The 25,423-nt window shown below is 38.3% G+C and overlaps 8 protein-coding genes and 1 non-coding gene across 16 annotated transcripts in view; 5 read left to right on the plus strand and 4 right to left on the minus strand.

Annotated features, from left to right (window-relative positions):
* Positions 1 to 5,586, plus strand: part of LOC111468313 (E3 ubiquitin-protein ligase RMA1H1-like) — a 22,445-nt gene extending 16,859 nt beyond the window's left edge. The window contains exon 4 of the transcript XR_002714730.1: positions 5,576 to 5,586. The gene's annotated coding sequence lies outside the window, so the exon portion shown is untranslated. The remainder of the gene's footprint in view (positions 1 to 5,575) is intronic.
* On the minus strand, positions 42 to 906 carry LOC111468301 (NDR1/HIN1-like protein 6). Its single transcript, XM_023113476.1, has one exon. The coding sequence runs from the start codon at positions 871 to 873 to the stop codon at positions 163 to 165; it is 711 nt and encodes a 236-aa protein (XP_022969244.1). The 5' UTR covers positions 874 to 906; the 3' UTR covers positions 42 to 162.
* LOC111468258 lies at positions 4,354 to 6,638 on the minus strand. Of its 2 annotated transcripts, none has more exons than XM_023113418.1 (6): positions 5,927 to 6,638; positions 5,645 to 5,847; positions 5,339 to 5,561; positions 4,966 to 5,051; positions 4,785 to 4,876; positions 4,354 to 4,701 (listed from the first exon to the last, which is right to left on the minus strand). In XM_023113418.1, the coding sequence occupies exons 1-6, from the start codon at positions 5,993 to 5,995 to the stop codon at positions 4,466 to 4,468; spliced, it is 909 nt and encodes a 302-aa protein (XP_022969186.1). In that variant the 5' UTR covers positions 5,996 to 6,638; the 3' UTR covers positions 4,354 to 4,465. The 2 variants fall into 2 exon arrangements, with proteins under 2 accessions (XP_022969186.1, XP_022969185.1); XM_023113417.1 differs by having other exon boundaries at positions 4,354 to 4,707; positions 5,927 to 6,636.
* A 1,627-nt stretch (positions 6,639 to 8,265) lies between these two features.
* On the minus strand, positions 8,266 to 8,910 carry LOC111468326 (photosystem II repair protein PSB27-H1, chloroplastic-like). The gene has a single exon (XM_023113502.1). The coding sequence runs from the start codon at positions 8,853 to 8,855 to the stop codon at positions 8,337 to 8,339; it is 519 nt and encodes a 172-aa protein (XP_022969270.1). The 5' UTR covers positions 8,856 to 8,910; the 3' UTR covers positions 8,266 to 8,336.
* Positions 8,911 to 11,473: 2,563 nt separating this feature from the next.
* On the plus strand, positions 11,474 to 14,506 carry LOC111468184 (probable protein phosphatase 2C 52). Of its 5 annotated transcripts, none has more exons than XM_023113312.1 (7): positions 11,474 to 11,629; positions 12,389 to 12,432; positions 12,548 to 12,830; positions 12,913 to 13,263; positions 13,341 to 13,458; positions 13,535 to 13,758; positions 13,876 to 14,506. In XM_023113312.1, the coding sequence occupies exons 3-7, from the start codon at positions 12,579 to 12,581 to the stop codon at positions 14,344 to 14,346; spliced, it is 1,416 nt and encodes a 471-aa protein (XP_022969080.1). In that variant the 5' UTR covers positions 11,474 to 11,629; positions 12,389 to 12,432; positions 12,548 to 12,578; the 3' UTR covers positions 14,347 to 14,506. The 5 variants fall into 5 exon arrangements, with proteins under 5 accessions (XP_022969080.1, XP_022969079.1, XP_022969082.1 ...); XM_023113310.1 differs by having other exon boundaries at positions 11,475 to 11,775; XM_023113313.1 differs by lacking the exon at positions 11,474 to 11,629 and adding an exon at positions 11,782 to 12,003.
* Positions 14,507 to 15,022: 516 nt separating this feature from the next.
* Positions 15,023 to 15,094, minus strand: TRNAQ-CUG. Its single transcript has one exon. It is a non-coding gene; the product is annotated as a tRNA-Gln (tRNA).
* Positions 15,095 to 15,183: 89 nt separating this feature from the next.
* LOC111468147 (pentatricopeptide repeat-containing protein At1g03560, mitochondrial) lies at positions 15,184 to 17,332 on the plus strand. Its single transcript, XM_023113261.1, has one exon. The coding sequence runs from the start codon at positions 15,188 to 15,190 to the stop codon at positions 17,159 to 17,161; it is 1,974 nt and encodes a 657-aa protein (XP_022969029.1). The 5' UTR covers positions 15,184 to 15,187; the 3' UTR covers positions 17,162 to 17,332.
* A 479-nt stretch (positions 17,333 to 17,811) lies between these two features.
* On the plus strand, positions 17,812 to 19,209 carry LOC111468237 (F-box/kelch-repeat protein At1g16250-like). Its single transcript, XM_023113388.1, has one exon. The coding sequence runs from the start codon at positions 18,157 to 18,159 to the stop codon at positions 19,207 to 19,209; it is 1,053 nt and encodes a 350-aa protein (XP_022969156.1). The 5' UTR covers positions 17,812 to 18,156.
* A 2,453-nt stretch (positions 19,210 to 21,662) lies between these two features.
* LOC111468338 lies at positions 21,663 to 25,238 on the plus strand. 3 transcript variants are annotated; one of them, XM_023113519.1, is made up of 2 exons: positions 21,663 to 22,351; positions 23,959 to 24,418. In XM_023113519.1, the coding sequence occupies exons 1-2, from the start codon at positions 22,073 to 22,075 to the stop codon at positions 24,049 to 24,051; spliced, it is 372 nt and encodes a 123-aa protein (XP_022969287.1). In that variant the 5' UTR covers positions 21,663 to 22,072; the 3' UTR covers positions 24,052 to 24,418. The 3 variants fall into 3 exon arrangements, with proteins under 3 accessions (XP_022969287.1, XP_022969288.1, XP_022969286.1); XM_023113520.1 differs by having other exon boundaries at positions 23,833 to 24,005; XM_023113518.1 differs by lacking the exon at positions 23,959 to 24,418 and adding an exon at positions 24,795 to 25,238 and having other exon boundaries at positions 21,670 to 22,351.
* The last annotated feature ends 185 nt before the right edge of the window (positions 25,239 to 25,423 follow it).

Consider the following 25,423-nt stretch of genomic DNA (forward strand, 5'->3'; position numbering starts at 1 on the left):
AAAAAAAAAAAAAAAAAAAAAAAAAAAAGGGGTGCTTCTTAATTACCTATTTTCCACCCATCTATCACAAGAAAGTGAAAAACACAATGTATTTACATAGAAAAAAGATTTAAGAATGATGAGAGCAATGAAAGGGTAAAATGATGCCCAGTGCTTTACAGTTTACAAGGCAGCACCGTAAGTATAATTACTCGACAAAATCCCAACCTTCTTGTCGGGGGACAAATTATCAACGATCAACGAACAATTAACGAACACATTAACCTTCTTCAACGACAACCTTCCAATAACGATGGTGACCGGCACTTTCACCACGACCAGCAAAGGAATTCTGCCGCTGTGTCGGTTCTGCATCAGCGCCTCTTGAAGCCCAGATCCAAATTCGCTATTCCCAGTTAAGGAAATGCTTATGTCGGTGACATTCTTGGAGGGCTGTCGGAAATTGGGGATATCTCCGGTGCAGAGCACCGATTGATTGTAGAGAACAGAGACATAGCTGCCTTTGCCGTAGACAAAGTCGATGTTTTGATTTGGGTTGTCGGCGGTGACGATGACGATGAATTCGGTGTAGAGGCTGAAATCGGGCTTAACGTCGAAGACACGGACATTGAAACTAGAGACTTCGTAAGAAGGAATTTGGGGATTGTAATATGAGAAGAGGACATAGGCGAGGCCGAACAGAGAAAAGATGAGGAATAAGAGGAAACAGTAACAGCAACAAATGCATTTCAAACAACAACCAGCGCAGCCGCCGCCTCCGCCTTGTGCCTTGGAATGGTATCTCGGGACGTGACGGCGGTAGGGCGGAGGACGGAGGCTGCCTTGGTGGTTGTCGGAGAGCATAACATATTTGGGTTTTGGTGCGGTATCCATGACTGTTTGATGGGCATTGCTCGTTAAACAAATAGTTTGCTTGTTGTGTTTTTCGTGTTTGTCTCTTTTGCCTTAGCCCAAATTGCCCAAATTTGGAGCTAAGGTCACAAATTGAGAGAAGATGATTGAAGGGTTTTGGTTCTTTTGGGTTCCCATTGCTCTGTTTTAGGGGACTGTTATGTGTTTGTGGACATTAATGAATGGAACACAAACCATTGAGGTTTTTGATGTATGTTTTCGTTGGCTTCTCTGTTCCATGTCTATTTTTAAATAAAACAGAGTTATGGGTGTCGTGTGAGACAGACAGAGAGTCTCCACAACGCCATTAATGAAACCTTAAGAAAAACATGTGGCTGTCTCAAGGGTACCACGTTGGTGAAACCTTAAAAATATAATAGAATTCAATGTTCAGTTGTCTGCCACAATAATTCCTGTTTAATTGTTCATGGGGTACCATAGCCACGGCAGTACAAATACATTGGAAAAGAAAAAAACAGAGTATACACACAGAGATGGTCCATGGCGCAGCCTATGACAAAGATCCATAAGCTTTCGTAACAATATTAATGGCATTCACATTAGACTGAGGATACAAATTTATTGATTCCCCTCTTTTCTAAACACTTCAAATTGAGTGCTCGGGTTTGTAGCGGACTCATCTAATAATTTCTCCCGCTTTTGTTCTTGCATTCAATAGAGGCACTGATGGCTCTCCATGTTTAACGATGTTTTGACATCAAAGTTATTTGGGAAAACCAAAAGTAAAACCATGAGGGCTTATAGTCTAAGTAGACAATATAGTTCCGTTGTGGAGGTTCGTAGTTTCTAACATGGTATTAGAGTCATGTCAAGCCAATAGAATCCTTAAGTGTGGAACAAAAAGTTGTGGGTCTTGAAAGTGTAGTCAAAAGTGACTCGAGTATCGAACAAATAGTGTAGTTTGTTAGAGGGCTCCGTAGAAGAAGTCGAGCCTCGATTAAGGGGATTTGACAGCTCGGGAGAAGGAGGCCTCTTAAAAAGTAACCTCTTTTCTTGAACTACTACTCCAAAACCATGAAGGGTTCGACTTGGTTTTCTATTATCTTCATTGCTTTCTTACTTTTCCCAACACCCATTTCCTCACAACGCATTTCTCACCAAAACTCACGTAATCACTCATACCTTCAACACCCATTTCATGTCTTCAATGCTTTTCTTCCTTCCTTCCGCCATGAACTAACCTACTTGTGTGCAGGTCATGTCCACCACCGCAAGATGGCGGTAGAAGAGGCGGCGATGGGGAGAAAAGGGGTGGAGACAGTTGAAGTAGCAGGGTCAAGGTTGCCGGACTGCTCACATGCGTGTGCCTCGTGCTCGCCGTGCAGACTAGTGACGATTAGTTTTGTTTGTGCTTCACTTCAGGAGGCTGAAACATGTCCAATGGCTTACAGATGCATGTGCAATAACAAGGTCTACCCTCTTCCTTGATCCAAACTCTTCCAGCAACAGATATTATCTGCTTTAGCTCGTTACGTACAACGATTAGTCTCATGATTTTAAAAATGCATGTGTTAGGGAGTGATTCCACACCCTTATAAGAAATGTCTCATTCCTTCTCAAACTAATGTAGGATCTCACCATCCGTCCTCTTTGGAATCTAGTGTTCTCGCTGACACACCGACTAATATTTATCTCTGATACCATTTGTAATAATTAAGTTCACCGGTGGCAAATATTATTCTCTTTTAGCTTTTGTTTCAAGATTTAGAGAGATTTTCACGCTCTTATAAGAAATGTTTTGTTTCTCTCTCTAACCGATGTGAAATCTTACACGTAGTTAAAATGTGATGGTTATATCGTAAAGTTCCTTCAACATGTTTTCATCCCTAAAAGAATCACCCAACCCTAATCAAATTTATATAATAGATTGATAATTTAATCATTATATTATTTGCAATAATAACTAAAAGTAGATTAATAATAAAATTCAACAATCATTGAAAACGATCAGCTGATTGCAGTACTATATATATTTATTTATTATTGAAAAAGTACATATTAATTTACTTATTTTAATATTGTCCTTGAAAATTAAAAAATAATAATAATAAAAAAAAGGTATAATTTCACACATTAAAATTAATTAAATGGCTTATTGAAATGAGAAAAATATTTATGAAGGGAAAAAAATAATAATAAAAAAACAGACCATCCATGACCAAGATCTCATACAAGTGGGGCCCACCAAGGGAGCATGCACAATCTCCACAACTCTCCTTTGACTTATATAAATAAAATTTTCCATATATTTTAAAATATTATTTTAAAAAGATATTATTAAAATTATCAATTTTTTAGACATTAATAATCATGCCAATTTATTATTGTCACCTAACCTTCCAATTTTTCACATGTTAATTTTCTTTTTATCTACTCTTAAATAAAAAAATTGGTATTTTAATTTTTTTTAAAAGTTAAAATATATAAATAAAAATCGTTAAAGTTCAAGATTATTTTTGAAATAAAATACTAACAGTTCCATCCTTAAAGCTACGGGTTCTGATAAAACTTTTGAAATTTTGATATCATACGTTTAAGGTGATAATTATAATATAACGTTGTTTTAATACTTCACTATATCAATAAGTTCGTTAAAAGTCATGTCTCAAAGTAAATATAAAACTCTAAGCTATCTTTCAATTGCTTAAGCAAAATTTAATGTTCATAATAATCGTCGAAAAGTAGAAGGATATAATTTGTGAGATTTACTTTTTAATTTATAAATTAAATAAATAGCGGCTTATATAAACCGTCAACGGTTCAGCTCATGAACACTATTTTCGCCGATAGTCAAATTTAAAAAATATAACAAAAACTAAATGATTATAAAGGATGGTTGACTATTGGAACAATAGAGTTTCAAATTAATTTTATGGAGATTAATAGTTCTAATTGTTATTCAAAAACTAACTATCAACGTTACTCTCAAATTAATTAATTAATTAAATTTGTGGCAAATAGCAGATGTATTTACATAATTTAATTAATTGTTGGACCTCTATAATTCCTATACTATGGTGGTAGGTCTTGGTATTAAGCTCGGTTGTTAGTCAACTATATCAACATTTACAATGGAATACTAATATTCAATAACTACTCATATCTTGTACATCCGAACATGGGTTAGTTTCTAACATGTGTCCCAAGACATGAGACAACATTGCGATGCATGGGTTATGTTGTTCATAACCAATATGACAATGAGATGCGACGATGTTGTGTCACAACAGTTGAACATACATGTAAGAACAATGTATGTGACTGAACAAGCGTTGTCTGTGAAAGATGTGACTGAGGCTTGAGTTCCCACTTAAGGGTTGTTGTGAGTATGTTAAAATCACGATGCTGTACAGTTGAAGAAGTACAAGCGTCGTAGTTAGTTAGACGTTAACTCTAAAACAATATTTATCCTTCCTCATTGATTAAGTATAGAATTAGACGTTAAACCAAACCAAAACGATCAGTATATTTGATTAAAACTTTGAATACATTAAGAGTATGAAATTGATGGGTTTTTAAGCAGAAGAAAATGATATATGATTGACTCATTGTGTTAGCCATGGCGAAGGCCAGTGAAGTAATTGAAGTCATGATGTTGGACTCTCAGCTGCTTTAGCCATGACTCCGCCACGCTCGACAGCGCCACCAGCCTCTCCTGGTCCCGACCGCCGTTACCCGACACCCACAAACTCCCTTGCATCTTGTACGTCGCCACCCCGAACGCCGCCACCGCTATCCCTTCCCCGGCTTCCCTCCGCTGCCGCTTCATCTCTCCCTCCTCCTCCATCTCTATATCTACCACACACACAGCTCAGAACATGAATAACAGCTTAAAAAACAGAGCATGCTCTGTGAGGAGAAAAACAGAGTACCTTGAAATGAAGATGACAGAGTATGGTAAGTGAGGAAGCAAGTGGACAAGTCCTTGATAGTTCTTCCCATGGGAATATGATAAATTGGGTACCTAAAAAATGGCCTCAAATCATCAGAAACTATTCATCATCTTGACAATAAACAAAGCTCCAAAAACAGAGAAACAGAGTAGAACAATACCAAGACACAGCCATCCAGCTTGCTGGCGACAGATCCACACTCCTCAATGTCATCAAACCTGGGAATCTTCGAGCTAATCCATTGATCTGAAAAGGGTCGAATAATAATAAGTTCAACATCAAATGGAAAACATAAAAATCAAGAATCTAAGATTTGTTCCTTCCTTTACAATTCTGGTGGATTAGACAGAAGATAAGGCAAGAACATTTACACTTCCTCAGGAAGAACAACAACAAAACATTATAAAACATTCCCAATACAGAGATTAGTATTCAGCACAAAAATAAAAAAAGAAGAAAAGATTCTGTTTCTACAGCTTTTTTTTCTTCTTTTTTTATGGGTAAGACTGTCTGAGAAAATGATTTGAAGGCACCTTATCGAGTAAAGGGACTCTTCCATATGGAGTTGATTTCTCAAAGAATTGAAAGTAAAGGTAACCCAATCGATCATTTTGATGCAGAAGTGATTCTTGTTCGGATCCTCCATCTTCAGAGGAACTGCTTCCAGTTCCATCCCATCTCCATAGTTTATCGCTATCACTCTCTTCACTGCAACAATCGCTGTAAGAATCTCCGTCGCCGGACTCTGTTTCCACCCTGAGAAAACAGAGGAACTCTTAAAAATCGTCGCCGGACTCTGTTCCCATTTGAAATGATCAGATTGAGAGAGAAAGAGATACCTAAAACCAGTGAAGATTTGGATGGCGGAGAGATAAGGGACGTAATATTGAGTTAATGTTTCTCCATTGCTTAAAGTGATTGGAACTTTGGCTCCATAAACACTCCATTCATCGTAGCAGTTCCAGATATCACTCAGAGAAAAATATTCCATGTTTTCTCTCTCCCATGGATGCCATACTCGATTGAGATTCCTGATTTCTGTCTGTAAATTGTAAAAACATTGAAACCCATTAAAAATTGATGAAATGAAATGAAGAGAAAGAGGTTAAAGAACTTCATACCTTGGGGAGAAATTGGGATTGAACCACTGGGGTTGTGCAATGAAGAAAACAATCCAAATTCGACGCCATTCCAGAAAACAGACCAGAAATATTGTCGGGATTTGAGAGAAACAAACCGTGTTCTTACGGATTCTTCTCTTCTTCTTCTTTTATTCACTCAGATTCCTCGCTGGTAATGAGGAAACCCACGAACTATTTGAACTAAGAAAAAGAAAACCCAAATTCGTTTCTTCAATCCTTCAGATTTTAACCCTTTTTGATCCAAAAAGGAAACAACCCAGAAAGAAAAATAGCCAAAACAGAGAAAACACCCAAACCCGAAACGGGTTTCAATGAAAAACAGAGGCTAAAACTAGAAGGAGGAAATGAACATACGCGACGCAACCAAGAACGGATTACTTTCCTTTAATTTTCTCAACAGAAACCCATAATTCCTGGACTAATGATTAGTTTTTTCGGGTATAGAAAAATGACGAAATGAAGGCAGTAAACCCAACAGAAAAAGGGAAAAAGATACGGCAGAGCAAAAATCAGAGTATGGCGAGACACACAAAAACAGGGGAAGGAAGAACAGAACTGCAAAAACAGATCCTTCTTTTCTCAATCGTTTCAGACTCAGACTCAGACTCAGAAGAAGAGGAAGACGAAGAAGAGGAAGAATTCGGTTAATGATTTCTCATTTATATTCTAAATTCTAATCCGACGAAGAGCAGAACGTGTCTCTGTCCTCTGTACCTCTGAAGAAAAGGGAGCGCATTATAAATTCGTTCATGACGTCCTTTTCATTTATTGACTTTTTTTTATTAATTAAAAAAATTACAACACATATATTTCATTACACAATTGCATGTCTTTATATTTAGACCAAATTAATTATTCCATATTTATTGACTAAAAATACTAAAAAAAAAAAAAAATGAAAAAATATATTTTTATTATAAGATAAATGGGAATGCTATTATCTTATCTTTTACTCACCCACCTGGATTAATAATTGTATAGATAATCAATTTTATATGTTAATATACGTGACGGATGGATTAAGTGTAAAAGCTTATTATAGATTATCATATCATATAATATATATTCATATTGGGAAGTAATAAATCAAGGGGCTAATGTAACATCAAATAATGGAAGACAATCTTAGATGGGGTCAATGATGAAATCCAGAAGAGAATGACAGAGAGAGATTATGGAAATATGGATAATTGAGACCCCTGATATTAAATGGTTTTGGTGGGGAGTTTATTTGCTTTTTGGTCCCTAAAGTCTTCACAATTTACTCACAAAGGACCAAATTGTTGAATGCCAAGTGTTGTGCCCTTTAATTTCACTTCCCCTTCTCCTTTAAAGCTATATATTTTTTTCTTCAAGGGTGGTTGGGGGATATGGGATGTAATAAAGTAGAGGATGAATATTCAAATACCCTCTCTTTTGTTACCGGAATCGAGAATCGGTGAAATAGTTAGTCTCCGTTGGATCATACCGAAGAATATCGTTTTTGAAGTCAAGGTCGAGCATGGTCGAGATTCACTTGCTTTTTGTCGATGACAACATTATTTTGTAACAAGGACAAAGTCTCGAGGGGTGTTTTAATCTGAAAATAAATTAATTGAGCTCAATTTTATTGAAATTTAAGAAGGGTTGACTTTTGTCAAATAATATTTAGTGAGAATTACTCACTTCCTAAAAAAAGAAAAAAGGAAAAATACAAATGAAAGTTTGGTAACAGATTTTTGTATTACCATCTTTGAAGTATTTTTAAAAAATAATATATTCTATTGAATGGTCAAAATTGTATTTAAAATATTTGAATTAATAATAACCATATTTGAGATAGATTTTTTTATTAACATTTCAAATGTTTTATTAAATTTTTAAAAACTATATACTAATTAGCACGATACGAAGTAATAGCTACTAAATAATTTAGTCGAGAAAATATATACTATTAAGATTATGGTAAGGTCTATAGAGCATTTAATTAAATTATTATTAATAATAATTAGAATATTTCATTAAAAACATTTTTTTAATATTTCAAGCTAAAATTAAAAAAACAAAAGCCTGAAACGACGTCGTTGGAACCGATATCTCCGGAAAATTAAGAGAACGGAAATTGTGGTATTGGGCCGTATCGTTAGCTTATTGCAGAAGTTAAGGCCCAACTTAGAATGAAGGCCCTGCTGGTAGCCCACCAGAAAATTCTGGGCTTTATTTCAATATAATAATAGAATTTCTTCCTGAAAATAATTTCTAAAATAAAATAAATTATTAAAATTTAAAAATTGGATATGAATTTTGGAAATATTGTTAGAAGAATATGAACTAAAAATATATATTAAATATCATAATTACCGAATTTTAGGGGGAAAAAAAAATGATGAAATATCCCTCACATCATTCTTCATCTCCCTCTTAACAGAGCCTTCTCGGCGGTGGCCATCTCTTCCAAGATCCTGGCCTTCCTCTTGGCCGGAATCGGCGCCGTCGGCCCAAAGCTAATGTAATGCCCGGAAACCGCATTCAGAGCTGAATACATATCCCTAAACGAAGCTCGTCCCAACAGCGACTTCTCCTTCCTGTACTTAGCCACCCAAGAATTGGAACTTTCTCGAAGCTCCGCCACCGCCGCCGCCACATTCGGGTCGTTTTTATCCATGGTGATCGTCGTTCTCACCTTTCCTATCACCTCGGTTGTGTCCTTCACGTACTCCTCGTCAGACGACGCTAGTGCCGGAGCTGGAGGGAACAGAACCCACGACGGCGCTAGAACAGAGGCCGTCAAAGACAGGAACTCGCGGCGGCGGGAGTAATGGTGGGTGGTGGTTGTTGCAGCGGCGGAAATGGAGGATTTGGGTTTGAGAGGGATGATGAGAGGCTGAGATTTGGAAGTAGATGGGGTTATCAGTGTCGGGGAAGCCATGATTTTGAGGCAACTAGAAATTGGAAGGGGAGAAGGGGATCTGAAATGTGAAAGTGAAATTTAGTAGAGAAATTTGGGGAAATGGGTGTTTGCCACGTGTACTTATCATCTTATCTTATTTGTTGGGACTTATGGATGAGGGATGGACCAATGAGATATAAGGCTCAGATCTTCCGTTTCTTGTTCATAGGGAGACTAATGGGCTTTAACTCAAGTTTCAACATAAAGCCCACATTTATTAGGCCCAACTCTAGGCCCAATCTATTTGAGTATTTGTAAATAATAATTTTTTAAATAAAAATTTGAATAAATAACTCCGACCGACCAAATGTTTAATGGTTGGTTTGGGTGATTTTCCACCGAAACAATTGGACTGAGTTTAACAATGTCTGAAATCAACCTTATGCAATTGAGTCTGAGCTAAAACCACGAAATACATTAAAATAAATCATTTATACATCTAGTTTGGCACACCAATCATATAGTATAGAAAAGTATTGACCCGAACTCCATTATTTTACAAAAAGGTTTTTGTGAAAAGACTTGGATTCTTTTAGTTGGCACCTCCTTGAGTCAAACCAACACAGCCTAATCTTATTAATTTAGAATAGGGACTCTTTCACTTTATTCCAATTTTGTTGACCTAAATTATATAGTTGACCTATTTACTTCATACACTGACACCTAAGTAAGTGAGGGTTATATCAACGAACCGAGACTACATTCGAACAAGAGAGATCTTTAAAATAGGATAACTAAGAAGAACTGGGATGTAGGCATCGTGACAGTAGGTATCGCTACAATGTTGCAAGAGATGTAGGGGGATATCGAAGCCATGACAAATCTAAATTCTGGGTATGGATCGTTACAAGCTAATATATGTATTTCTTTCTTTTACCTTTTTGACCCTCTTATTCCCACTAATCTTGAGTATGTGGACAAGGCATGAATTTCCTCTGTCACCACCATTTGATCCATCAAATGTCCTCTCGGGGAGGGGTCATAGATTAATAATTATTATGGCAACCGGTTGAGGCATCATCTTTCTTACCTAACCCGATTGCACTACATACAACTCAATGAGGAGAATTTTCCATGAAGCTAACTCTTAAATTTGAGTATCATGAGATTATGGATACGACTTAGATTGATTGTTAGCCATGTCGATATCGATGTGGGTTCAACTAGAGTAACAATTTTGTTAGATAGATAAAAAAGATAGATGACATGGCTTCCCCATCTCCCAATTGACTTAGAAAATGAACTAAAACATTGACCACACAATGAATGACAGTCTTTTTTGATGGGGTTGTTCTTATTGTATCACATAAATAATGAAAAGCAAAAGCAACCAAAAGTGACAACAAAAAGTTGGTTCGATCTCTTTTTTTGAGTGAGGCAACCTCTGTACTTCATCAAAACGTATTTCATAAGTTTCCCCTCCTTTTGCTTATCTTTCCCGTTCCCCCTCATCAATTTCTTTCTCAAGTTGAACCAGCTCGATCTACAATAAAAGTAGAAATCATTTAGAATGTTAGACAAAAGATCGATAAAACGACGTGAAAGTAATGTAATTGTGAGATCCCACGTCGTTTGGAGATAAGAACGAAATATTCTTTATAAAAATATGAAAACCTCTCCTTAACAAACACGTTTTAAAATGGTGCCAGCGATTACACTAGCCTCTAAGAAGGGTGGATTGTTAGACCCCTTATCGGTTTGAGAGGGGAAAGAAACATCTCTTATAAGGGTGTGAAAACCTCTCTATAGCATACACGTTTTAAGACTAATATGTAAGGAAATAATGAGTGGTTGAGTTAGGAAGTTTAGAGGAGAAAGAGATGGCTTGTGATAAAAGCAAGCAAGGGGAGAGTAGGTTGGATTGAAAGAGGACGTGTGAAGGCATTTAAAAGTGTCACCCATCACTGATAGCAACTGGCAGTTGGGGGATTGAAATGGGTATTGAATTGAATCAATTTGGGGCAATCGAAGATCCCATTGACTTCGGTCGGTCGCATTATTTCATCCCACACCCTTTGGCCCCCAACTTGGATTGGACTCTTCTTTCTCTTACACACGTGAACTATGCACATTCTCTAAGTCAAATGCCCTCAAACTCACTGCAATAATGTGAAATGATGTGAGCTTTTGCCTAATCTAATCTCATCTCATCTCCTTATTCTCTGTTTTTGCTATCAAAACGATACTCAAAACAAAGAATTGCATAGAAAATACCCTTTTTTTAAGACCCATCAAGCTATCTCTTCGACCCAACTCCCTAAACTGTACTGTAGAGTGATAGCAATTCAGATAAAGAACAAGAAAGGAAGCCACTTTGAACAAAGCAATGCCCAAATGGGCAATAGGTTTGGTTTAACTCTGTCACAAACATTTTCATCCGTTGGATCTGTTCTTCATTTCTGGTTTTTGTTTACATTATAATACGAATACCCTCTTAAAGATTTGGGAGGATAATGTTGGAATGTCAATAAGAACAGTTCAAAATGGAGAAGCACTCTTCTGGGTTCTAACCTTATCCAAAATGGTGGTGCATTCAACTAATAAAGCTTTATTATCTGTTAATTGCCAACTCTTTCTCTCTCCTCTCTCTCTCTCTCTCTGACCTAAAAGCAAAACCCCACACCCAATTTTGGCTTATCCTCAAATTTTCTCTCATTTCTCACAGGCGCTTTTACTCTCTCCTTTCTTCATTCAGTTGTTAAAGCCTCCTCTTTTCCTGTTTCTTTAGCCATTTGTGCAATATTGGTTGATGGGTATGCTTTCATTTGCTTGAATTTTGGTGTTTTCTGATTTGTTTTCCATCCTTATCAACAAAGAATCACAAATCGTCTCTACATGCATTTCTTCTTCATTATGTATCTGTTTGAGTGAGAGTATGCAGAGCTTTGAATCAGAAGAGGTTTTTTTCTTTCTGGGTTCTGTAATTGTGACTGTTTTCTGCTTTTTGTGTTATATATTATCATTGTTTTTGCTCATTGGGGCTCTTCCCTTTGCCAACATCATATCTTTTCTAGTCCTTTTCTGCTTTCGTGTTCCTTGCTTTATTATACTTTTACAAGTTCTCTTGATTGATTCTCTTTCATTTCTCGTCTCTGAAATGGTTTGAAAACCATGGAAATTAGAACCTGTAAGTGCTCATTTCACTGGTTTCAGCCATTTTTAAGCTTGAAACCAAGTGAAAATCATAGCTTTTTGTTTGATTCTCGTTCGTCCATGGATCTTTTGAACAAGTGGGGTTTTCTGAAATGATATTAAAAAACTGTCTTTGACAATGGACACAGTGCACTTAGTTTTTTCCAACGTGGGTCTGACGATGGACAAGTCACCGCTCGCAGGATCATGAGGACAAGGATTTCTTTTTTATTGTTTTCTATTCCTGCCTCACATGGCAGCTTATTTAATGACCTGTTCTTGCCTTTTATTTTACTTTCCCTCATGCATCACTTTCTTGATTCGCTATAAACTATGGCTTAAAATCATTTGTTTAATCAGCCGTTTCTTGTTTTGTTCAGCTCGTTTGACTGCAAAAAAGCATTCAAAGTCTTAACATATTGCGGTATGAAGAAAAGCTTCTCTCTGTCTCTCTGTCCCTATCTGTTCTTTGAGTGTTTGAATGTGTTCATTTGAGATCTAGCCTAAAAGGGGAATCTTGTCATTCTTATTTCCATTAGATGATGTTCTTTTGAATCCCAAGATATCAAAATGGGTGGTTGTGTCTCTACAAGCAGTCATAGTACTTGTAGTAGCCAGAGCAATGGGGAATCAGTTTCTTCTTCATGTATGGGAATTAGATTTCAAGGTCGAAAGAGATCGAACTCCGACCATGTTTATGTTCTTCAGAATCTTCCTTCAGCTCCCAACAGAATCTTCTTGAATGGAAAGAGTAATTCTTCTTGCATTTTCACCCAACAAGGTCGCAAGGGCGTAAACCAGGACGCCATGGTTGTTTGGGAAGTATGTTCTTGTTCTGTTTCTGTTCTTCGACACATAGTTAGTTGAATTGTTGTTAGAGGTTCATTCTTACTTGTTTTTATAGGATTTCATGTCGGACGACACAATCTTTTGTGGTGTTTTTGATGGTCATGGACCTTACGGTCACCTTGTTTCTCGACAAGTGAGGGATACATTGCCTATAAAGTTGCTGTCGTTTTTTCAGTCTCCTCAGTTGAATCAGAATGTCTCTGGTAAAACCTGTTTCCAGAGGAATTTGAAGACATCTCGAGAATGTGAAGATTCTGAGAAGGATTGTTTTGTCGAGGACTCGCAGAATTCGGTATGGCGAGATGCATTCTTGAACTCGTATAAAGCTATGGATAAGGAGTTGAGATCACATCCTAATGTGGACTGCTTTTGTAGTGGTAGTACTGCAGTCACCATAGTTAAACAGGTTTGAGATGAAGGATTTCCTTTCCAATCATTCGGGTTTTCTTGTGTCGTCTTTGTTTCTTATTTGGTCGTTTTTAGGGGTCAAATCTGTTCATGGGGTACATCGGGGACTCTCGAGCAATCCTTGCCTCGAAGGACGCCAATGATTCAACAGTGGCGGTCCAGTTGACTGTGGATCTTAAGCCAGATTTGCCAAGTATGTTTGTTGCTGTTTTGTTCATTCATTGTTTGATTTATGAGCTAAGTTATGATTGTTGAGCATCATTTTATAGGAGAAGCTGAAAGAATAAAACGGTGTAAAGGTCGGGTGTTTGCATTGCAAGATGAGCCTGAAGTGCCAAGGGTGTGGTTACCTTTCGACGATGCACCCGGTTTAGCCATGGCTCGTGCTTTTGGAGACTTCTGTTTGAAAGAATATGGAGTTATCTCTATACCTGAATTCTCACATCGAACCCTCACCGACGCTGATCAGTTCGTCGTTCTTGCATCAGATGGGGTAAGTTTTCTCCCCTGCTTCTTTCTGCTCTTCAAGGAGAACTTGATACTTGGAAGTGATTGCTTTACTACAATTGTTCATTACGTTAACAGTGGAATCAAGAGTCTATGTTTTCAGGTATGGGATGTGTTGAGCAATGAAGAGGTGGTCGACATAGTGTCCTCGGCCTCATCCCGGGCATCAGCTGCGAGATCCGTGGTGGACTCTGCTGCTCGTGAATGGAAACTCAAATACCCGACCTCGAAAATGGATGACTGTGCTGTTGTCTGCTTATTTTTGGATGGGATGATGGACTCCGAATCCGATTGTGATGAACAAGGCTTCTCGTCTGCAACGTCGCGTAGTATCCATTCGGGTGCTGCTATCGAATCAGATGATGGCCAGAAGTCTGAGCCATGTCTGCAAAGGAATAACACTGTCAGATCATCTGAGGAAAACAAAACTTATGGGGGATTAGCTGATGATGACAGAGAGATTGGTGAAGCTGTACCTGCAGAAGATCAAAACTGGTCGGGTTTGGAAGGCGTCACTCGAGTGAACTCGCTCGTTCAACTTCCTAGATTTTCCGACAAAAGTCCAGTGTCGTAGGATTTGTAGAATTCTAGAATTGTGAACTCAAAAATGTTTCAAACTGCTGCAAGGTTACTGGTTTGTGCAGGTACATTTTTGCCACCACCATATGATGAATTGCACAAAAGTGAACTGATTTCATAGATCAACTCATCTTCAAAGCTCACTCACATTGCAAGAAATTGGTTCAAATGAATTTCTATAATGTGCTAAAAACTCAGGTTTTGAACCAAGAAATTATCGTGTTCGGTTGTCTGGTTGTGTAACACACTACTAGGGAGATGTTTCCACACTCTTATAAGTAACACTTCGTTCTCTTCTAAGATCTCACAATCCACCATCTTGGAGGCCCAATGTCTTCGTTGGCATGCTTCCACCCAAAGAAGCCTTTGCTCAACGGGAATAGCACCATACGTTGTGAGATGAGCAAATGGCCAAAGTTTCCAGCCTGCCTGTCATGTAAACGATATCATTACCACGTTTCCAGCCAATGCTAAGCATTTGTTTAAAAACTACGATTATCAATTGCTGCAAATTTGAAGATAGGCATATTACAACACGAACATGCTTGTTTAAACAGCAACAAAAGCAAACAAAGGCAAGAGAAGTTTCATACCGTAAGCATTGGCCAAAATGTCAACTTTAGTTCATCATAGATATCAAAATAATAAATAATAAAAAAAGATTTGAAAAAAGGTCCCACCGAGATTTGAACTCGGGTTACTGGATTCAGAGTCCAATGTCCTGACCACTAGACCATGGGACCATTTGATGACTAGTTTGATTTATTATAATATAATAATAAACTATAAATACTTCAATTTTAATCCCCTTGCGCGCCTTGTAGCGCAAAGCTCCAATGAGAAGAACCCTACTGAGGCCTTCATTCCTCTGCTCTTCGTCTCGTCCCCTTCGTTTACTCGATCCTAATTCATATTCTTTGTATCGAAATGGGAAATTATCACCTAATAGTTCAGATTGCAATGTCACTCGCGGTTTCGGCGAGTATTTCAGGTTTGTCTTTACGAACACTCTTCTCCCTCCTCCCGAATGGATAGAACCCTTTGTGGATGTCTCTGATGTAGTTTCGAGCTCTCAACGGCCAGACCCATCTCCATGGGTGGCTCAAATTTTGAATCTTCTGGATGGGTCTTCGAACATGGAAGCTAATTTAGATTCTTTTTGTCGCAAGTTTTTGATTAAGTTATCGCCAAATTTTGTTGCATTTGTTTTACAATCTGTTGAACTTCGTGAGGTTCCTGAAATTGCTATTCGGTTCTTTTATTGGGCGGGTAAGCAGAAGAAATATGTACATAAGATCGAATGTTACGTATCTTTGATTGAACTCTTAACTTTTTCGGCCGATTTGGTGAAAATCAGATTGATATTCTGTGAACTTAAAGGTAAGGGTCTGTTAATGACTCTATCAGCGGCTAACTCTTTGATTAAGAGCTTTGGGAATCATGGGCTTGTTGAGGAATTGTTGTGGGTTTGGCGTCGAATGAATGAAAATGGGATCGAACCGAGTTTGTATACTTATAACTTTTTGGTTAATGGGTTGGTGAATTCAATGTTTATTGAGTCTGCTGAGAGGGTTTTTGAGGTTATGGATGGTGGGAAGATTGTGCCCGACACTGTGACATATAATGTTATGATCAAAGGATATTGCAAGGCTGGGAAAATGCACAAGGCAATGGAGAAATTTAGAGCTATGGAGATGAAGAACGTGAAGCCGGATAAGATTACGTACATGACATTGATCCAGGCATGTTATTCCGAAGGAGATTTCGATACTTGTCTGAGTCTTTACCTTGAAATGGAAGAAAGGGGACTGGAAATTGCTTCTCATTCTTATAGTTTAGTTATTGGTGGGCTCTGTAAGCAAGGAAAATGTATGGAAGCTTATGCTGTTTTCGAAAAGATGAATCAGAAAGATTGTAGAGCGAACGTTGCAATTTATACAGCTTTGATCGATTCGTACTCGAAAAGTGGGAGCATGGGAGAGGCCATGAGGCTGTTTGAGAGGATGAAAAATGAGGGGCTTGAACCGGATGCTGTTACGTACAGTGTCGTCGTTAATGGATTGTGCAAGAGTGGTAGATTGGAGGAAGCAATGGAATATTTTGATTTCTGCAGAAATAAAGGAGTGGGGATCAATGCAATGTTCTATGCTAGTATGATTGATGGACTTGGAAAGGCTGGGAGAATTGTAGAAGCAGAAAATCTTTTCGAAGAAATGTTCGAAAAGGGTTGTGCTCGAGATTCGTATTGTTATAATGCCATTATAGATGCACTAGCCAAGCATGGGAAGATTGATCAAGCTTTAGCACTTTTTGGGAGGATGGAAGAAGAAGGTTGTGATCAAACAGTTTATACATATACAATTCTTATCGACGGGCTGTTCAAGGAGCACAGAAATGAAGAGGCGATAAAGCTATGGGACACGATGATCGACAAAGGAATCACCCCAACGGTAGCTTCTTTCAGAGCTCTTGCCATAGGGCTGTGTCTTTGTGGCAAGGTAGCCAGGGCTTGCAAAATCTTGGATGACCTTGCCCCTATGGGTGTCATTCCGGAGACAGCATTCGAGGATATGATCAACGCATTGTGCAAAGCCCGACGCTTCAAGGAAGCCTGCAAATTGGCAGATGGAATCGTGGATCGGGGCAGGGAAATACCAGGAAGAATACGTACCGTTCTTATCAATGGCTTGAGAAAGGCAGGTAACTCTGATTTAGCTATCAAACTGATGCATAGCAAGATTGGCATAGGATATGATCGGATGGGTAGTATTAAAAGGCGTGTCAAGTTTAGAACACTTGTTGAAAATTGAGTTCTTCTCATCTCTGATGCCTATATACTTCATGGCTTGAAGACTGATTGTAGTGAACAGAGTTCTAGGGACGCTCTGTTTTGGCTTGTATGGGTTTATTTCTTGAATACCAATCCTCCCACACATAGCGACCAAATACATAGCCATGGCTCCTTTTCTTGTGTTTTATTTTACATGGATGCCTCTTTTTCAGACAAAAGTTTATTGTACCTAAAGATAGTTTCTATGAGATCCCGCATCGGTTGAAGAGGGGTACGAAACACTTCTTATAAAAGTGTGGAAACCTCTCTCTAATAGGCGCGTTTTAAAAATCATGAGGCTAAGGGCGATATGTAAGGGCCAAAGTGGACAATATTTGTTAGCGGTAGGCTTGGGCGGTTACAAATGGTATTAGAGCTAGACATGGGGCGATATGCCAGCGAAGACGCTAGGCCTCCAAGGGGGGTAGATTGTGAGATCCCACGTCGGTTGGAAAGGAAAACGAAACACTTCTTATAAAGGTGTGGAAACCTCTCCCTAATAGACGCGTTTTAAAAACCGTGAGACTGATGGTGATACGTAATGGGTCAAAGTAGACATTATCTGTTAGCGGTAGGCTTTGGTTGTTATAGTATCTTTTTCAGTATCTTACTTCGATCTTTCTAGAAGGAAATCAGTGTTCATATTTCTTAATGACAGGTCGCTTCAGTCAACGTTTTATCTTTTTGAATTCACTAGCCAAGGGGACATCCTTCCTTGTTTTCTTCAAACCACACTGCTTCAAAGAAACAACACTAGAAAAGGTAGACGAATCTTTATTGGCTAAGAACGAACAAGAAATTTACTTAGTTTTTGTCACCAGTTTAATGCTACCTCTCTTTTGTCACCCAATTTATGAACTTCGATGCAAACAAATTACTATCCTTAGAATTATCCGACTGTTTCCTGCCTATTTAACCTCCATCGATCTTCATTGTTCAATTCCCCCGCCATCACCTTAAACTGATCAAACCCATATGGGTTCGGTTTCGACTGCTTCCGCGTCCCCGTCTCGGCCCCCTGCAGGAAACCCATCGGCTAATTTCAAGATCTGTGTTTCCTATTGCGGCAAAGATGCTTCACAAGGCACCACCCTCTCTAATTGGATTGATTGTTACAACCCACAAGACAACTCATGGAACAGAGTCACTACAATCCCTGGCCTTCTGGAAAACCACGCTCTTAAGGGATTTTCAATGGTTTCAATCGGAGAATTCATATACGTCATTGGCGGTCGCCTCTGCGAGAATATAGCACCGGTCGACAACCAAATCCGAAGCGAATTGGAAGTTCGGCGACAGGTTTGGCGTTACAACGTGTGTGAGAATAAATGGTATAAATGTGCACCCCTCATCGTCCCTCGGTTCGACTTTGCCTGCGCTGTCATCAACGACAAGATTTACGTCGCTGGAGGGAAATGCCAGCTCTGCACAGCTACTGGAATGGCGTCTTCAGAAGTCTACGATCCAGCACTGGATGAGTGGCAATCGCTACCAGATATGAGTACTTCCAGACATAAGTGTGTCGGGGTGACATGGCAGGGAAAATTTCACGTCATCGGCGGATTCGCCGGTAACAATGATTACATCGGCAATATGGAGAGAAGTTCTGCTGAAGTGTACGACGGCGAAGAATCCCGTTGGAATTTGATAATTGGAATGTGGCAGCTGGACATTCCACCGTATCAGATCGTCGCCGTCGATGATAAGTTGTTCAGCTCCGGCGATTGCTTAAATTCATGGAAGGGACAGATTGAAGCATATGATTGGAATTTGAATATTTGGAATGAGGTGGAAGGATCTCAATTCGAGGCTCTGTCAGCAACGAAATTCGTCACGATGGCGCCAGCTGGAGCTGACTTGTACTTCCTTGCAGGACGTAAGATGCCAAATCATCCTTCTAGGATGACGTCGGTTGTCCACGTGTTTGATACGTCTGCAAATGGTGACGCATGGAGGAGTATGGAGCCCATTGAAGAGGAGGGCGAAAAGGAGCTTTGCAGCCATTGCTGCGTGGTAGTTATAAAATAAAACAAAGACGTATGGTAAAATTATTATTTATCTTTGTACTCAATTTTTTACATTAAAATTTTAATTTCATCAATTTAATAATAATTTGAATAAATATTTAAATAATAACTTAAATTTAACTAAGTTGTTTTAAAATTTTAAAATTTTGTAATCCATGTAGCAAGCGCGACCCAACTTTTATTTTGTGTTGAGTTTAGCATGTCGATTTGACAACATGAAGAATGATTAAACGAAAGATCTAGCTATGATAAGTAACATCATCGACGTAATGTCAACATTAGAGGGACACAAGCCTACAATCGGAACATGGGTGACAAATAAGAGATCTGAAATTAGTAAGTGACAAAATGCATATATTGTTGTGGTGTGGTCAACAAATGAGAGAAAGATCAAAATGTAACCATTCTAGCTCATCGCTAGCCGATATTATCTCCTTTAGTTCATTATGTATCGTTATAAGCCTCATGATTCTTAAAATGTGTCTACTATGAAGAGGGTCTAGCCCTACTCTGACCAGTGCCTCGCAGCGTTCGGTGATTGACACTGATTCGAATAGGACTAGACACTCTCCATAATAGACCTGGTTTAAGAAAGAAAACTAAAAGTAAAAAATGGGCAAAAGTATTTTTCAACCCTTAATAAACTCAACAAATTTACATTTTTAGGCTGTAAAAGTAAAAAATTTAATCCATAAGTAAAATATATATATATATATATATATATATATATATATATATATATATATATATATATATATAATTTAAAAAATGGGCCAAAAGATAAGTGTTAAGTGGGCCCAATTATGAAGGTGAGGGTAACATGAAGCCCAACTTGTAAAACAAGCGTGAGAGAGAGAAAAAGGTGCACAGAAAGTTGGTACATTCACGTGAGTCCAAACTTTCAGACCCGGGTCCACTTTTTCACATGGTCCACTTTTCTGACCCACACCTGCTCCACTCCTCACCCTTTCTTGACCCGGATATCATTATTACTGTAACCAAACAGTCAACTTCCAACGCCCACCTCAAAAAATTGACGGTCCTTATCAATCGGGCGTCCGATAAATCTTCACCGTCCATTAAGCTTCTCGTGCTTCCGCCGCATGCTGAGTCGTGTTCCGGCCAATGAGAAAGGCGACGTGGCAAGAGGTGATAGGCTGGAGGTTGTGCGTATCCACGTTGGCGAAGCGGTCCCCGGGGTCAGGTTGGGTACGGTGCTTTTTCGATGTGTCGTACGCAGAGGGCACGTGAAAGACTGAAAGCAAGGTGACTACTGCTGACACGTATTTGGTAGCACGTGCCATTGGCCCTCCAGATCTCTAAATTCTTATTTATACTCATATGTCTGGCCATATGGGTGGAATTATGGGTAAAAATACTTTTTTTAAAAATTTATTTCAAATCACTTTTAACATATTTTTTTTTTTTTTTTTTTTTTTTTTTTTNTTTTTTTTTTTTTTTTTTTTTTTTTTTTTTTTTTTTTTTTTTTTTTTTTTTTTTTTTTTGTAGAACTCATTGATATTATCTACTTTGACTCATTATAATAGATTTACTAGCACGCGAGCACGTGAAATTTTATAATCTACCTCCATTGGGGACCCAATGTCCTCGTTAAGACACCGTTCAATGTCTATCTCTAATACCATTTGTATGGATCTAGTAGCACACGGGCAGGTGGGATTTCATAATCCACCCTCTTGGAAGCTCAACGTCCTCATTAGCATATCATCTCGTGTCTGACTCTATTAGCATACAGGCATGTGAGATTTCACAATTCACTCCTTTGGGGTTCAACATCCTTGTTAGCACATCGTCCCGTGTCTGGCTCTACTAGCAAACGGGCATGTGGGATCTCACTATCTTCCCTCTTGGGACCCCAACATCCTCATTAACACACAGTCCTGTGTCTGGCTCTACTAACACATGAGCATGTAGGATATCACAATCTACTCCTCTTTGGGAGCCCAACGTCCTCGTTAGCACACTGCCCAGTATCTAGCTCTAAAACCATTTGTAGTGCCCCAAGCCCACCGTTGGATAGTAATTTTCGATTCTTTTAAGTCATTTTTAAACATTTTATTGATACAATAGGTTTCAAATCTTTTTTTTTACAAAATTTGTGTACTATTTTCACATGTCAAAAAGCTGCAAGATTAAACTGGTATGGTTTAAAATGTAATGATTATTAAAACATCATTATAAGTAACCTATTAAGAGTCAAACATGAACATCATCACTTAGAGCAGAATTAAAAGATCATAGTCCATATGTTAAGTGATTACATTATCGTAACAAATAAAATAAACAAGTTCAATTCTCAATGCAATCAATTAAGCATGCCATTCCCAATCAATTCACATATTCTATCTTCCTTTTGATTCAACTAAACTTGTATAAATCTCTAAACATTCTCTTCATTCCATCAACATAACTATATTTTTTAAAGAAATCTCTTCCTTTTTCCATTATGTTCTAAAGAAATCATCACTCAGCCCAACAAAAAGTGTTTTGTTTTTGTTTTTCTTTCTGAAAGCAACGTTAAAAGAGGCCTTGCTCTGAAATACTGATATAGCAATTGAGTTGAGACGTACACAAACACTCTCGCATTTTGTTAATAAAGCCTGCAAACGATCTTCTCTTCTGCAAAATCTCCACTCTTTCATGGCACATGGCCTTTGAATCACTGGTCTCGATGTAATCATTGTAGCCATCCCTCCCTTGAACTTCATCTTCTTTTTGAACCCAATTCCGCTCTCTCTAAAAAACACCCAATTCTCTGCAGCCATGGCCCTTCGCCATTATTAGAAGTTCTAGCACGAGAGAGAAAAAACAGAGTGGGTTGTTGTTACTTGGGTTTGGTTTTAATGGGCAGTGACCAAAAATGGGAGGCGATAGCGCCGGCGCTGCCGGCCGTGTCACCGTTGAACCCAGAAAGAGATGAGTATTGGAGCCGTTTTGATGATTCGGTTAATGCCGTGTCATTTGGGTTTGTGGCTACTGCCATTCTCATCTCTATGTTCCTTGTTATGGCCATTTTTGAGAGGTTTCTCAGACCTAGATCGCCGGCGGCTATCGGCAGGCCGCCTTCTGATCTTGAAGCCCAGATGATGCTCGATGGAAAGCCTCGTTACCCATCTCCCAAGGTTTTTGTCTTCTCTTTTCTTCAACATACCCTACATTTTGTTTGGTCTTTTTAGTTGTTTGTGCTTTGCTTTAGCTGGTTTAAGGCTTGATGGGTAGCCTGTGAATCTTATGAAATTTCATTATCTTCAAGAATAATGGCATAGCTTGTTGGCACTTAGTTCCTCTAGTGGGCTGCATTATTGGCCTATCTAATCACTGTTTTGTTGCATTTCACATCAAACCATGAAACTCTTTTGTTCTTAATCTTTAGAGGTTTAGATCAACGCCCTCCTTGATGTTGCTGATAATATCTGTTTGTTTATGGAAGTTTGTCGTGGCCTTGTGATTATCTTATGGTGTTACTAACCAGAATCATAGTTCTATCTCTTTTGGTGACAATTAATAATGTTTAAATTATTTTCAAACAGTTCTCTTCTGGAAATTTCTACATTACCTCTGTTTGATAACATTAATACAATAGTTTTCTTCCTTCTAGATTTTAAGGATAAGGGTCCACAGCATGTAGGTAGCATGTGTTTTTGTCTCAATTGTCAAAGCAATCCAAACCAGTATAGAATTTGATGGGAAAAACATGTTCATAAGGCATTAAAATGTGGAAGCTGCTCTTCGTTTTTTAAGCATTAGTTGCTTGTGAAACTGTACCAGATGTCATTTTAGAGAGAAGATTATTCAATCGAACAAACTTAGTGTAACAGTCCAAACCACCCATCTATTAGGGAGCCTAGCGTCCTTGTTAGCATACCGCCTGATGTTTGACTCTGATACCATTTGTAACAGCCCAAGCCCACCATTTAGCACATTGTTTTTTTTTTAACTTTTCCCTCAAGGCTTTCATACGTGTTTGATAGGGAGAGGTTTCCATACTCTTATAAGAATGTTTCGTTCCCCTCTCCAACCAATGAAGGATCGATCTCACGCTTAGTCAACAAATCTATCCTACACCATTAAATGCATTGTTCATATCAAGCAAGATATAGCACAACTGTTCATAAACCTTAGGTGCAGTAGCAAGTTAATTACAAACATAATCACATGCTATGTTTCCATTTCTGATTACAATATAGTAATGTGCACATATTTTAAAGTATTTGTAGCTTTATAAAGTGTCTCAAAGTCTTTCATCTGGCACCATTTTCAATACTTTTCCTACATTCTATGAGGTATACTTGTAGCATACAAGCATGTATTCAAAGATTTGAGTGATACTTTCAGCTTTATTGTGTTGGAAAATATAGTAGCAGAGTAGAAGGGTAATGAAATAGGAGGTCCTGGGATCAATCTGAATCTACTTCCACTAGTTTGTGTTCTATTCTTGCATCTCAAGGATGATAAAGTTGTCCTCCTTTTTGCTCATAGGACAGCTATTTTCAACTGAAAATCAGAATAGTTATGATTATTATGAGTTATCTTTGTTGTTTGAGGACATTTGCTTTTAGTGACCATCATGTTTGATCATGTGGCTGTTTTTTCTCTTATTAAGGGAGGGGGGGGAAAGGCAAAAGAAAAAGGGGAAAAAGGTTCAGACAAGCATTAATGTTCTATTGGAGTGAGGTTTTGATTCATCTGTTTTTTAAGCAAATTTATAATTCTGTACTGTTTTCTACAGTGGTTGAACAGTGCTCAAGCCATTAATATACCTATCTCTCTCTCTCTCTGTGATGAACAACATGCTACAGAACTGTCATGCATACATTTGTGACAACAATCAAACAAAAAACTACTACTTTATTGCGTCTGTCGAACATGCTTAATCATTTCTGACTATGACCTTTTGTACCACTGCTGAATTCTTGTAACATTTTGAGAACCATGATACTAGTAGCTAGATGATTACCATAAGATCTCACGTCGGTTGCAAAGTAAACGAAATATTTTTTATAAGTATTTGGAAACATCTTTCTAACAGCGTGTTTGAAAATCGTGAGGTTAACGGCCATACGTAACTGGCTAAAGCGGATAATATATGTTAGCAGTGAGCTTGAGTTGTTACAAATAGTATTAGAGCCAGTTACGGGGCGGTGTGTCAGCGAGGACGCTTGGCTCTCAAGTGGGGTGGATTGTGAGATCTCATATCGGTTGGAGAAGGGAACAAAATATTCCTTATTAGGGTGGTGAAACTTCTCTCTAACATGCGCGTTTTAAAACCTTAAGGGAAACCCAAAGATGACAATATATGTTAGCGGTGGGCTTGAGTTGTTACAAATGGTATCAGAACCAGTTACTGGGTAGTGTACCAGTGAGGACGCTAGATCCCTAAGGGAGGTGGATTGTGAGATCACATATCGGTTGGAGAGGAACGAAACATCCCTTATAAAGGTGTAGAAACCTCTCTTTAGCATACGGTTTTTATAGCTTAGAAGGAAAAACTCAAAAAAGACAATATTGATTGGTTGTGTGCTTATTAGATTGATTGGTTGATTCTTTATCACTTGATTTACGTAGATGACAGTTTATGACCGGGGAGTATCAGTACTGATGCCTGGTGAAGAAATCCCTACCTACATAGCTCACCCGGCTCCTGCACCATGTCCTCCAGAACCCATTTTAAAGCCTTTGCATCAACATAACTTGAGCCTTTGTCAACCAACAAGCGTTACATCAAGCTCCAACATCAGTTGACCTGAAAAATAACATCACTACCGAACAAGGGTTGTCCCACACTAGAAATTTCAGCTTACAACTTGACATTCTAAAGTTGAAAACACGGTGGAAGTCACATCAACTTCAGTCTATAACTTGGAGCCGTGTAGGTTATATTTGAAGATGTGGATTGGGGGTTTCTCCTGCCCCCACCAAATTAAAGAGAGGATGGAAATGAATGATTGTTGTAAGCTGATTATTACTCTGATTGTTTGTTCATAATGAATCCCATGCCTCTTTCACTCACATCAAAGTTGCAACATTGTTAATTGTCTACATGATTCTACTGTCAATCCAGAAAAGAGGTGAAACATGTGCATCCAAAACACGAATTAAAGAAGAAAAGGAACAGATGATGACCATGTATTTAAAGTTCTCAATAATACTGCATCATCTTATCTCACATAATGCCATTGTTATCATATCACAGA

This window comes from Cucurbita maxima, unplaced genomic scaffold (assembly GCF_002738345.1).
Source record: "Cucurbita maxima cultivar Rimu unplaced genomic scaffold, Cmax_1.0 Cma_Scf00036, whole genome shotgun sequence".
NCBI classification, from domain to species: domain Eukaryota; kingdom Viridiplantae; phylum Streptophyta; class Magnoliopsida; order Cucurbitales; family Cucurbitaceae; genus Cucurbita; species Cucurbita maxima.